Source organism: Squalius cephalus (genome assembly GCF_949319135.1).
Source record: "Squalius cephalus genome assembly, chromosome: 9".
In the NCBI taxonomy this organism is placed as follows: Eukaryota; Metazoa; Chordata; class Actinopteri; order Cypriniformes; family Leuciscidae; genus Squalius; species Squalius cephalus.
In genome coordinates this window covers 19,883,220-19,896,602 of record NC_137130.1, presented here as the reverse complement: position 1 = coordinate 19,896,602, position 13,383 = coordinate 19,883,220, and the positions used below count along the sequence as shown (strand labels likewise).

Sequence of the window (13,383 nt, the reverse complement as noted above, 5' to 3'; positions counted from 1 at the left end):
CATGTATTCACTCAACTGCCCTTGTTTTTCTTTATAGGTTGACCATGAAAATAAGAAGTACACACTTTCATATGATGCAGCGTTTAACACTATGAAGTCACTGACTTTGGGAAAAGTCACAGGTAATGAGTCTAATTGATCCTATTTAAAAAGACACTTATTAAATCCTTTACTTTATCTGTAATATGGATAAAAATGTATTTTGATACAAACCGAAGTCCTCCCGCTACATAGTGCCATGACTATTCAGAACCTGTCATGATGCTTGATGGGTTTGAATTTTCCCCTTTCCTGACATTTAAACAAGGGTGATTCAACAATGAAAAAAGATAAAAGGTTTCAAACTGAAGTCAGCCTTCAGTCTCTCAAGGTTTCTAACAATCGTGAAACACATGAGCAGAAGTGTGATTGTGTCTGGAATATTCAGGGATTTGAAAACAGTGAAACTTCATTTGTTCGTGGGTGTCTGTAATTGTAACTTTTAAAATAAATGCTCACAAAAGCTGTAAGCAGCGTTTTTAATGAATAATTACTGTAAACGTGTGAGACAGAAACAATCTCTGACGTTTATACATTTATTATTTTCTTTTTCCAAACAGGAAGTGATGTAATGGATGATGAGGTAGCTCATGCTGGGTCCAAAGGATTCATCGGCTGCTTCTCATCTGTCCAGTATAACCACGTTGCTCCACTGAAGGCAGCGTTATTGAACAGAGGTAGCTCTCTGGTCAGCATACGAGGACATTTACTGGAATCAAATTGCGGAGCATTAGCTGACCTTTCAACTTCTGTATCTCGTTTAGGTAAGTTCGTAGACATCAATACGAAATGATCAAGCTGTTTGAGAATGGATAATTTTTGCATTTGATTGCATCATATGTGTAGCATTTCGTTGCAACGCAATTGAAGGAATTTTTTTGGTATTGAATGTCGTCTGACATCATATCCATCACTTAAATAACAAATAAAAAGGATGTGTTTGGTGGGAAACATCTCCTAATGCACCATGATAATTGTGATGACAGTGGGTCACCTGGCTTTATAGTTACAATTAGCATGATAAAGACTTCTCGTTGCTGGGTTAGTTAGGAGAAAATAGATGCGATTTAAAAAGCGAACACTTAAAAACCGTTGCAAGAAGCAATGTCCCATTTCATATAAAAACTAATGTGATGTTAGATGAGAACTGAACAGAATTTTTTAAACATTTTTATATGGAGTTGCCAAGCAACAAAATCACTAATCTGTCGTATAACTGAGATGAATTTAGACACAAAAATAACTTTTCACCATTGAATGTTAGATATTTTTAAAAGAAGAAATAATATAATGAAAAGGAGGTCTAATTGGGCACTATGAAAAACAAAAGGGTTGAACCCTTAAAATGTAAAGCAACTGCATCTTGCACACATGTTGCACTATCAGAGAAAACAGATCTCTTTAGAGTTCAGTCTGTGCTGTATTTCTGTGTGATGCTTCCTGTAGATCATGGAGAGGAGGTGGGAAAAGATAACGAGCTTCGTGAAGACAACAGCCAGCCTGATTCAGCTGTAATCGGAGGTTTGTTTTACCACCTCAGTCTGCTTCATTGTTTCATTTGTAACAGTCAGTGAAGTATGAAATGAGCTTTCACTATCACACGTATTGTTTATGTTCATCTTTTCTTTTTGCTGTCTTTATTTCAGAAACGGGTAATGACTTTGTATTGGTAATTTGTTGTGCGCAGTAACTTATGGTGATAAAATCTCCATTAAAATTGTCACAAGGGATTGTTGACTGTTAGATATTTATCGGCAACATAAATGTTCCATTAAAGGAGAAAGAGAATTTGTAGGATGTGTGAGTATTCATTCACTTGCACATTTATTGTCACTGTAATTTATTTTATTTTATTATTGTATTTTATTTTATATTATATTATTTTAGAAATCCTACATAATTTCTGCTGTAATGGACATTATGCTGCCTATTAAGATTAACTTTTGACGGGTAAAGGCCCCGATATACTCACGGCGAAGTTCTTTTTCATTCTTTGTTTAGGGGTAAAACGAATTTCAAAATATGTGAGCAGCGATATACTGTTTGTGAACATCTGACGTCACCCACACTGCTGAGAGCGACGGTTAGATGAATTTATACCATGGTCTGGGTGAATACTCAATTCTGATTGGCTGCAGGGTGTCCATTAAAAAGTGACAGAGGACACCTAGTAAATAAACCGTCAGGCGTAACCAGGGAAACCAAGTTATTGTTTGTAAAAACTTTAGATTTCAATTGTAAAACTAATTAAAATATAAACTAATGTTTTAAAAATGTGTTATTTGGCAAGTGACCATGGTATAAGCGGGTTAAGGTGTCCATTGTCAGGTATTAATGGACCTCCGCTGCGCGTCGGGCGGTTCACGCCTCGCCGTCGTCCATTAATACCAATGGACACCTCGAAGGGCATTAACCCTTACATGTAAATATGTGCTGGACGCTTTCCTCTCAATAACAAAATAAACACACAACAAAATTGAGAAAACAGCAAGTATTAAGAAGTATAAGAAAAGCATCTAATCATAGCAACATAGATGTTTGCACGAGCTCTGCAATTCAGCACTCTAATAAAGTCACGTCCGTTTATTTATATAGCACTTTATGCAATAGATATCTTCAAATCAAGCAGCTTTACTGTATTAAACATGAAAAACGGTATCAGTGTCTCGTTTCATCTGAAGTACAACTTCATTTTCTCTTGTAAAGTGGCTCTCCAGTGGGTTCAAGTTGTTACTCCCGGGCGTCTGATGTTGAAGGACTCGTGAGGAGAAATGAACTTGAAAAGATTTCCATGTGAAAGAAGGCGGAGCCTCCGCGCACACTTACCTATTATGTAATCACCACAGACCAATGGTAGTACAAAGGTGTTCACTTTTCCGGAAAGTTCACTTTGGAAAGCTGTTTCGAACTCCCAAAACGAACTCCAAACGAACTTCATTTTGGCCCGATTTTGTTCGAAATGACGTCACATCAGTTCGCTCAAGTATTTCGGGGCCTTTCACAAGGGATGCAACCCTTTTAATATTTTTTTTTTTTAATTGAAAATTGTGCCATGAAAAACCTCCCTTTTCTTCTGTTCCATTGGTCTCCATTTATCTTTTTATGAAATTCAAGAACGAGTCCTAAATGTGAACAGCCCCTTTTCCAATTCAAAACACAAATAAGCTGAGTGTCCGATCTGATTCGCAGGTGTGGTGACAGCTGCAGTTTTTAGTACACTCTGTGTGCTGGCAGTGATGACCCGTTTCCTTTACCAACATCGACAAGCTCAAAGAACTGCAAGTCTCCAAGAAAAGGAGCACCAACGTAGCCTTGAAGCTGCTTACAGGGCAGAGTTTCACCTTCACAACTCCATGAGAGACAGCATGCAAGAGTACTACATCTGATGGACAATCCGACCCTGTAGTTTTCAGTTCAGCTATCAGTTCCTCCAGTGTCTCCTTCAGCAAACGTGTCGTGAGGCGCTTTCTATCCAGTAAGGATCGTTAGTTGGAGATTTCCTTGCATTGGGAAAAGCGGAATCTTCTGATCTGTGTAAGTAGTAGCTTGTAGTTTTCACAGTGCTTGCCCCAAGTGTTGGATCAGTCAACATTAGGTCATTTATGGGATGTGAGTGGTGTGTTAGGAGGTGTTTGTATTAATTTAATAATATGCCCTCTGGATAGAAACTGGAATGGAGAATGACACTGTCATCTTTAGTGCATGAATGCAGATTCTGAAGTGTTAATTATACTCTAAACGAAATGACAAACTAAACACATATAAGTCTGTGAATTTTTTTAGGTTGCCAAAAAAATATCTTTGAAGTGGCAACATTGTGAGAGGAAGTCCTGGTTCACTGTTTGAATAGTACAGTGCTTCAGGTCGAGGACAGTAGCTTATCCAAACCTGGCTAACAATTTTACATTATTTTGCCTTAGCATTGTTAATTAATGAGGAAAGGAGTTTGTGTAAACATGCTGGGCAATTAAAAATGGTCCTTAGGAAATCATTTTTGTTTCACAAAGAACCTGCTAACAGAGACCAGACTCATTCAGTAAAGTGACTTAATTTATAAATTGAAAAGATGCACAGAAATATTGTAGGTTTAAACATGATGCTGTCTAATGTAACATTACCCATCTGTGTTATGATGTGAAATATCTGCCATATTGATAATGGATAAATCCTAATGGGTCAGTAAGATTTTTTTAATTAATGTTTTTATTCAGCAAGAATGCATTAAATTATCCAAAAGCTACAGTAAAGACAGTAAAAAAAAAAATTATTTCAAATAAATGCTCTTCTTTTGAATTTTCTATTCATCAAAGAATCCTTGCTGCTGAAAATCCAGCTTTACCATCACAGAAATAAATATATTAAAATAGAAAACAGTTATTTTAGTTTCTAATAATATCCCACAATATTACTGTCTTTTTTTTGATCAAATAAATGCAGCCTTGTGAGCATATGAGACTTCTTTCAAAAACATAAAAAAAAAAAAAATCGTACCAACCCCAAGCTTTTGAACATTAGTGTGATTCTGGATTGGCTGAGTTGTTCGAGGTTACCTTGACATGTTTCTCTCTTGACATTATGAATATGTGAACTGATGATGGAAATTCCCCAGCATTTAACCTCATCGCACACAGTAACGTTACAGGACGTGTGAATTTCTGTGTTACACTAACGATGTTATTCACGATCAAAGAAGTGAATTGGGGCAAAACCGGTTTCACAGGCCATCCACCCCTCCCTGAGACAATCTGACCCCATTTACATCTGTTTCTGAAGGTCCAACATTAGCATGCAGTGACACAGAAGTACATCTGAAGTTTGACTAAAATAACTTTGAGCTCTACTCTAAAAATCAGAGAACATTCCTTTGAAATTGAATCATTATGTTGTGACATCAGATCACCTGAGACAGAGAATAATATCAGGTGTCTATGTCGTATCACTGAATTTCATGATCAGTTCACAGTGTCTAAATGACAAGAATAACTCTAGACATCCTTCAATGATCTGGATAACTGAGAATCTTCACAGACAATTCTGAGTAGGTCGTAACTGTAGCAGTTAGTCCTTTAATATTTGCCTGTGATACAAAATCAGTATTGACTCTGAAGAAAAGATTTTGTCAAGCTTATACATTTTTACCTGTGGTTAACCACTTCCTTAAAAGTCTATTAAATGAACACAACAGATATTATATGTTCTTTACTCCAATACACAAGATAATCATTGTAAAGTAAGTGGCATTTTTTTTCTTTTTTTTTAGATAATTATTCTTTCTTCCCAGCTAACACAAAAAGTGGTTGTATTATGTTGGACTGGTCTGACAGATCTTTATCTTTCTCTTTGGAAACTGAAGTGTCCTTTGAAATATTTATCTTAAACTCTTTTGTACTTCTATTGATATTAATTATTTTAGGGGCTGTTTTGTATGAATGTAAATGTACAGCTATATTGTAAATACATGTTTAATAAAAAAAAGACTTTTTTCATAATTGAGCCACATTTTTGTTCAAGCACTCATTACTAAAATTGTATTTATTAAGTCAGATGTTTAGATTTTTTTTTTTTTATTCAACAGATATAAGTACTTTACAATTACAGTATTGCTTGTGGAATTTAAGAAGAGGATAAGTCCAAGAGCATTAAGTGAAACACTTGATGTGAAAATAATGGTTTGAAAACCTCTAGTCGGTAATGTAGTTTAGTCTCATTTCATATTACAGTGGCTGTCACTGTATTATTTTAATTATAATTATTTCGATTGCTTTATTTATTCACTATTCATTTCCTTCATTCACACGAGGAGAGATAATGTTTTCCCCCCCTTTTTAATATCACAGAATAAACTAAACAGTTTATCAAAAGAATTGCCAGATTAGACAATGGTTTAGCATTTTTTCCATGTGTAACAACAATGGGCCTTTGTGCCAATGTAGACCTTTTATTAAAGTCATTATTGTCTTTCACATAGCATGCAACATCCTAACTAATGTAAATATCACATAAAGGTTTGCATAATCTTGTCATGGTTAATTAAACACTTTAATGCAGGAGCCCGGCTGCATCATATGCAAAAGTGAACAATGAGTTACAATAATGAACATTTACTTAAGGTTTTACAGTGGTGGACATTGTTGTGCTTACCTGAGCAAAACTTACCACTACTATAAGCTGCTTGCTATGTGGTTACTAATTGGCCAGAGAGCCAACCCACAAGATGCTGTAATCCATCTAAGGTACAGTATGGTTTAGATCCCTTTTTCAATGTAAAATCTGTTTTGTTTTGTGACCTAGTATTTTATTTTAGAGACTTGTTCAAATCCCTATACCTGTTGTAACTACAGTTATTAGTATTATCTCAACATCTGGTTATCAGAATATCACAGAATGTGATTTTCTTAATACACATTATGACATTTTGGAGATAAAATTGGTCATTCTTCTGTAACTTTGGGACAAGATTCAATCTGCAGTATACAATATTTATAAACTGTTTTAGGTAACATTTTATTTTCATGGTCCCTTTTGAACATTCTGTTGACTAAGTATACTGTAAAAAAAAAAAAAAAAAAAAATATATATATATATATATATATATATATATATATATATATATATATATATATATATATATATATATATATATATAGTTAGTTTAATTTTAAGGAACCTGGTTGCCTTAAAATGTTGAGTTCATTGAAAATTTTTAAAAATTTATAATACAATGGAGATCAACAGAAACTCAAAATATTGTTATCTGAACCACATAAATTATCTCAGTTGATTTGACAAAAGAAAAAAAATGATAGTGTAACTTTGCAACTACATGTCAACTAACTTATCTGCTTAATATCTGCTAACTCTTTATTGTGATGCTCCTCCAACAGACATTCCACTGACTATAAGTAACTTTGCAACATCAACTTATTCTAACCCTAACCCTACCAGTCTACTAGTCTACTAATACTCTAATAACACTCTAGAGTTAGTAGACATGTAGGAACAACATCACATTATAGTCAACAGAATGTGTTAAAGGGACCATCAAAATAAAGTGAAAGCCAGTTTTATATATAAAGTATTGAGAGTGAGTTCAAACAATATTTTTTGCAATTGCACTGATTACGTAACACTTCAAGAAGAGCTTGTGGGCAGTTCTGTTTTAATCCATGTAAGAATGAGTGTGATTTGCTTATGGCTGGCCGTTGAGCCACATTAAATTTACCAACATATTTTACTCTCACCTTATTTGTTGGCAATGTCGTAATAAAAGCCTTGGTGTATCAGGAAGAGCAGGACATTTGCTGCACACAACTGATTGGAGGCAACACTGAAGATGGAGCCATGGCTATTTGTTTTGATCTCCAGTCCCCTTTGCCTCACAGCCACCGTTTTCAACATCATCTTCTTTTTTTGCCTAATGCGACCAGTCTCTGGAGTGACGCTTCGCAATCCACTGCGCTTTCTGTTACTTGTTGTGTTAATCAATTCAACATTTCAGCAACTGGTCACTGCAATTGCCATTATTATGCTTTTTTTTGAATCACCTTTCTGGCTTCAAACGCTATGCAGAGCTTTGATGTATCAATTTTTCTGCGGCAACTTCTCATGCAATGCCTGGATCAGCATTTTCTACCACATGTCAATTGTTCCTCAACATCGTGCCATCTTTATCTGGATTAAGAGGAATATTAGAGCCATATTATATGTCGGCTTCGTTCTGAATCAGATAGTGCTTCTATTTTCTTTGTCTTTGGGAACAGTAGCATATTTTTTGCTTGAGCCCTTCCCAGATAATTTTACCTCACATGAACTGAACACAACATCACAAGCAGCAAGCTTCGAGGCAGACCTGTATTTATTTCATTTGGCAAACTTTTTGTATTTGCTATATTGCACCTGTCCGATGATCACGTTATTAATCTCTTGGGGCAAAACCTTTGTTTATCTGCGTGAACATATGAAGAAGATGGGACAGAGCAGTGAATCTTATTCCCAGCCCCAGCAGAAGAGCCAGATGCGGGTCACAGTAACAGGCATGGTACAGGCCGCCCTGTTCCTTCCCAGCAGCCTGTGGACTGTCGCAGTTTCTGTCTTATACTTAACAGACCTCTTCGAAATAGTGGATCCTCATAGATTTATCACAATGTCATTTTGCTCAGCATCCAGCTTGGGAAATATACTTTGTTTTGGATTCTCCCAGTCTGTGTTTCGCCATGGAATTGTAAGTGTGATTAACAAAGTCAAGGGAATAAAGATGAATGCCTTGTGTTAGGATTACTGCTGTTTATTATCATTTTATTTTGATATCATTATATTATATCTGATGTAAACAAATATATGCTTCAAGCATGCAGACTCTACCCTATATTCATATGCTAGTAAGGTAAAAATAAGAAATGTGTGAAAATACCGTTGTAACAGATTTCATTTAAATGTCTGTAGCTGTGTATTTTGTGCTATATATCTCAAGATTTTATATAATATTCCCATATCTGTCTGCTTCAAATTAGTTTAAAAATCTACAGTTTATCCGTTAATGTCAAGATTAAGAGCTGTTGTTGTAACCTACAGTGGTAACCATTAGCATTAGTGTTTTGGGGTTTTTTTAACAGTAGAAAATGTGGATGTTTTAAAATTTGAATTAAATTAAATAACATTTTCATTGAACAACCACTGAAAGCAAGCAACAAATACAGATAATGTATGTGGCATGTCGCACAATTGCAGCATATGTTTACCTATCTTGGAAAATACTGCTGTTCTCCTGTGCTTCTCTCTGATTGGTCAGGATTGCCAGGAAAGCGCTGACACCCCTTTATTTGCATCTGCAAAATGTCCTTTATGGAACATTTACTGTGTATCAGATCCTGCACATGGTAACCTCTGAATTCAATCTAACCATTCAATTTGATTGAAATGTATAGTGTAATCCATGACTGCCCCTTCAAAGAGAGAAGAATTTGCATTCACTACACCTGCTTTATGCCTCATTAACTGTGATGGGGGTGTGTGTAGCACATGTTTTGCTCAACAACCTGTGATATAGCCTGTATAGCTTTATTTAAGTCGAGGGAGAGGGTTTAGGGTTAAATTAACCATTAAAGCCCCATAATAATGTATGTGTCTAAAGATGTTCAGTGTACTATAGCATGACGAAATGTGGAAGTTTGATTTGAGCTATTCCAGACAACTCATCACTCATGAAGATTCACATTGTTATTTTACAATGGAATATTGTATGTTTTGTAAACCACTACTGTACACATGACTCGTTATTAAGGATAATCTAAGATCAAAAGTTTCACCAATTTCCTCATGAGTTTGTTATAATAGTGTGCAGCCATTATTGAATTTATAGTGAACTATAAAATTCATTGCACTTGGCTGGGCATATTGTTTTCTGGCTGTCGGCTTCAGATTCTCAAATCCTTTAATCATTTAATTTAACAATTAAATTAACAAAGGCATTTATTGCAAATATTGATAAATCTCATTGTTTTTATTTTTGTTTTATATGTCTGTATATCTAACTGGTACCATTTTTGTGAATTCCGAAAATGTACCTTGTCTAAAAAAAACATTTAAACTTGGTGACCAACATTTCTCTTGAAGCCAATTATGCAGGGATGGCTGATGAAGACGTCTTCATCTTATAAACCCCTGGTTAAATACTGTAGCTTGAAGGACAATTTCGGCATTTTATCTAATTATCTGCCTTATCTCTTCCCAGTGACGATCCAATAAAACTCTATAATTATTCCCTCTGGGTCCTAACAATCAGTAAACCATTTAAACTCCAAATATAACTTGGGAAACAGGAAATACTGCAGTCTCTCATTCAGTCTGCTTTAGAATGCTTGAAGAATTAAATAAGTATGATAGGCTCTAGCTGCTTTTCATGATTGGTTAAAAAAAAAAAAAAAAAAAAAAAAAAAATGGTTTATGAAGAAAAAATATTTCCACACCTGATATGAAACAGCTGAAGAGCACATTTGGCTTTATCGTGATCTGTCCTTTGAGACCAATAATGCAGTGCAGCCAAGCACTCGACAATAAAACTGTCAGTGACAATGATTACTGTTCTCTCTCCTGAAGAATATCTTTATCTAATTTCACATGAGTCAGTGGCCACTAAGGAGTGCACAAACACAGCAGGTAATTACTGTAACTCTGAATGTAGATCAAGGGGAGATGCGGAAAGTTGTTTTTAGTAATCTGCTTTAAATGAATTAGGCTCAACCAATGTTAGAACAGCAGTGTTTGGATTCGTTAGGTGAAAGTGGAAAGCATGAGGGTATTCACTTTATTTTTCATGCAAGAGCGGGCGCCGCCGTTTTTTATATAATGTGTTAGATTTCCGGTAAGTCACTTCCGCTAATCGTAGTTGTATTGTGAACAGTGTTGCCAGATTGGCCGGGTTTCCGCCCAATTGGGCGGTTTTGAATTGTTTTGAAGGGTTTGGGCGGGTGGACAAAATTTGGGCTGGTTTGGGGTCAGTTCAGCGGTTTTCAAACATCTACATTTTAAAGTCTAATTGGTTACAAAAACTAAACTAAAGTGTGCATGTAGTCCATAAAATCAGTCATCATGACATTACTGTACACACACGCCCATGCAGAGTCAGCTGGCATTGGTGTTGACATCACCGACGAGCACGCACTTTTAGCCAATCAGCAATCCGCAGGCAGATGCGACTGAGCGTGATAAGTTGTAGCTGTATATTCAAAGTGATCGCTAATGCCAAAGTGATATAGTACAGTAAGTTGTATCTACAGTAAAGAGTGAGATAGTGAGCAACTCTAAAAATGTACACGTGGTGGGAGATATCGATGGTGACTATAACTCTGAGAGGAGAGCACAGTTGAATGACTTGAAATCAAATATGGGACGACTCCTGTCCATGGTCATGTGCACACTAGCCTAACCAGACATCTGCAACTTTTACACCATCCAGACTGCATGCACTCTACTCGACCCTGACAGCTGCTGAAAAAGGTTTGAATCAACGATGAATCCGTTTTGACTGCTAAATTCTGCGTTATGTTCTGTAATGTGTACTTCCGAGGGTTAAAGTCATCGGTTCATTTCTTGATTGCCGTTTTGACAGTGTCCACCTGGACATTTTAGTCATATTGGCTAATCCTACTTAATTATTGCCCTGTTTTGATCTGTTTTCCTGGAAAATGTATTTATTTTTTATTTTATTTTATCATCGTTATTTTGTTTTAAGGAGATACAAATTGTGCTTATCAACCTTGAATGACATGGTAATGAAATGATATCACATTATTTTGGCAGTAAAATTTTGGGCATTTTTTTCTTGTAGTGGGTGGGTTTTGGTGAGCTTTTGGGCTGGACATCACCGTCCCAATCTGGCAACACTGATTGTGAACCCGTAGTTTTGCGTCAACTGTGTAGTTTTGACTGGCTAGCTACTTTTTAATATGGACTACAGACAGACTGGTGTCGTTTGCGCAGTTAGGGTGTGTCATACTGGTTCAAGTGTAAAAAATACATGCAAGATATTTGTTTTGACCATAATCCACGCACCAGAACTGAATGTGGATGTGGAGCACCTATGATCTGCACGCTGCAAAAAGCTTGTTGGCTTTGGTTAAAAGCATTATTGTAATGTGTGAACACACTGGCAATGCGAGTTGCTTGTTATTTTTATGTTTTAGTCAAATAGTTAACAGTGTATCTGTTGCATTAACCACTCAATCACCATTTTGAGTTCTTTGCATGTACACACTTAATGTGTGACACGATGCAGTACATGTGAAACGGTGCATGTTAAATGACGGTAAGGTTCTAAATGCAGCAGTAGTTTATGTATTTCTCTTGTGTGTATTTGAGCGACACATTTGTGAGAAACCGCCAAAATGTCGGTACGTTTGCTCTTTCCACTTCGTTAATGGCAGACCCATGGAAGATCATCCCTTTAATATTTGGCCACTTTTTTACGATAGAAATGTTACAGCCACTGTAATTTCTTGAACAATAACATGTGGACATCAAAACATGCACACTCGTGAGGGTTAAAACGTTTATTTTGAAGTCGCAATGAATTAACAGTTTGCATATTCAGAAACATATTGATGTATTCTCCTGTGTTGCCGTCGGTTTATAGATTATTTACGTTACAAATCTGGTGAAATGGCGCACATTGCGTTCCCATATGAACGTCATAAGCAACCCAAACTCACAGCATATGCAGAGATGGCACAAACGAGCTGCTGAGACGCGCATCCAAGACCCGTTTACTCCGAGTCACAACACAAAATAATTGAAAATATTCTCATAAGATGTCAGGCCACTTCTTCATTTCATCCCCCCACCGCAGGTGTGATAAATATTAACCATCATGGTGTTTAACAGTGTTTTGTGCGTGCCCCCATAACATGGCTTCTTACCTACCGGCTAGCGAAACGGAAGTCTTACACATTAAAAGGAAGTACGTCATCGTATTTACTTCCGTGTTGCAAAATAAGGTGGATAAAGTCACAATGAAACGAAAGTAGAAATAGATCTTTTCGTCCATATTGTGACGTACATCTGAGTGTAGGACGGGGACTTGGTTCAAAGCATCAGTTGTTGATTGGATTTTGAGATTGAAGATGAGAGAGTTGCATTCAAATGTAGTGGCAGATGAACATGAGCTTACAGGGGTGGAGTTTAATTGACAATGATTGGAAAAGTCTTCCATACGTCTTTTTCATCAGAAGGTCCAGTTGACAATTTCATTAAACATTATGAGGTCAGAATATATATTTATAGAAAAAATTAAACATTTGCACGGATAAAATGTTCACAATAAGATCTATAATATGCACTTAGAAAATAGATAGGGTGCATTTGAATTATTTTGTGCCGGATTTAAAAGGTCAGAAAGCACAGAAGTGTCTGAGTCAGAAGTCACAGAGACAAAATGCCATTGCCAACTAATGTGATGGAAAGAAAACAAATGATTCCACAGGAAACTGGTCAATTGTGAAACATTTTTATATGATAACCACTAAACTGCATATTTGTGTCCCAGGTAAACAATCTCCTAAATAGCAATACTAGTTTCATGTTTCTCATTTCACTCAGATTTCCATTAATATGTTGAATGGTGAAAGCTCAATAGATGTGAGACTTCAGCTTGTTAAAAATCACTGAAAATAAATATACACTCAAAACAAGCACCACACATTAGGGATTGTTCAGATTGAAACCACCCATACATTTAGGTGTGCAATGATCAGAACATCCACAGGGCTTAATAAATGGATTATTCAACAGAGAGACTGGCAGAAAATGGCTCAGTGGTATGATGCATATGCTATCATTTTGTTCCGCTAC

General features: G+C 36.1%; 2 protein-coding genes across 2 annotated transcripts in view; both read left to right on the top strand.

Moving 5' to 3' along the window:
- cntnap5a (contactin associated protein family member 5a) overlaps positions 1–5,537 on the top strand; it is an 87,871-nt gene extending 82,334 nt beyond the window's left edge. Inside the window, exons 21-24 of the mRNA XM_079881324.1 lie at positions 38–122; positions 600–803; positions 1,486–1,560; positions 3,229–5,537. Of these exons, the coding sequence (XP_079737450.1) occupies positions 38–122; positions 600–803; positions 1,486–1,560; positions 3,229–3,425 (561 nt within the window). The 3' untranslated portion in view covers positions 3,426–5,537. The remainder of the gene's footprint in view (positions 1–37; positions 123–599; positions 804–1,485; positions 1,561–3,228) is intronic.
- Positions 5,538–7,372: 1,835 nt separating this feature from the next.
- Positions 7,373–8,311, top strand: tas2r203 (taste receptor, type 2, member 203; the record flags this gene model as incomplete). The annotated part of the gene is made up of 1 exon (XM_079882371.1): positions 7,373–8,311. The coding sequence occupies one exon, from the start codon at positions 7,373–7,375 to the stop codon at positions 8,309–8,311; it is 939 nt and encodes a 312-aa protein (XP_079738497.1).
- Positions 8,312–13,383: the final 5,072 nt, after the last annotated feature.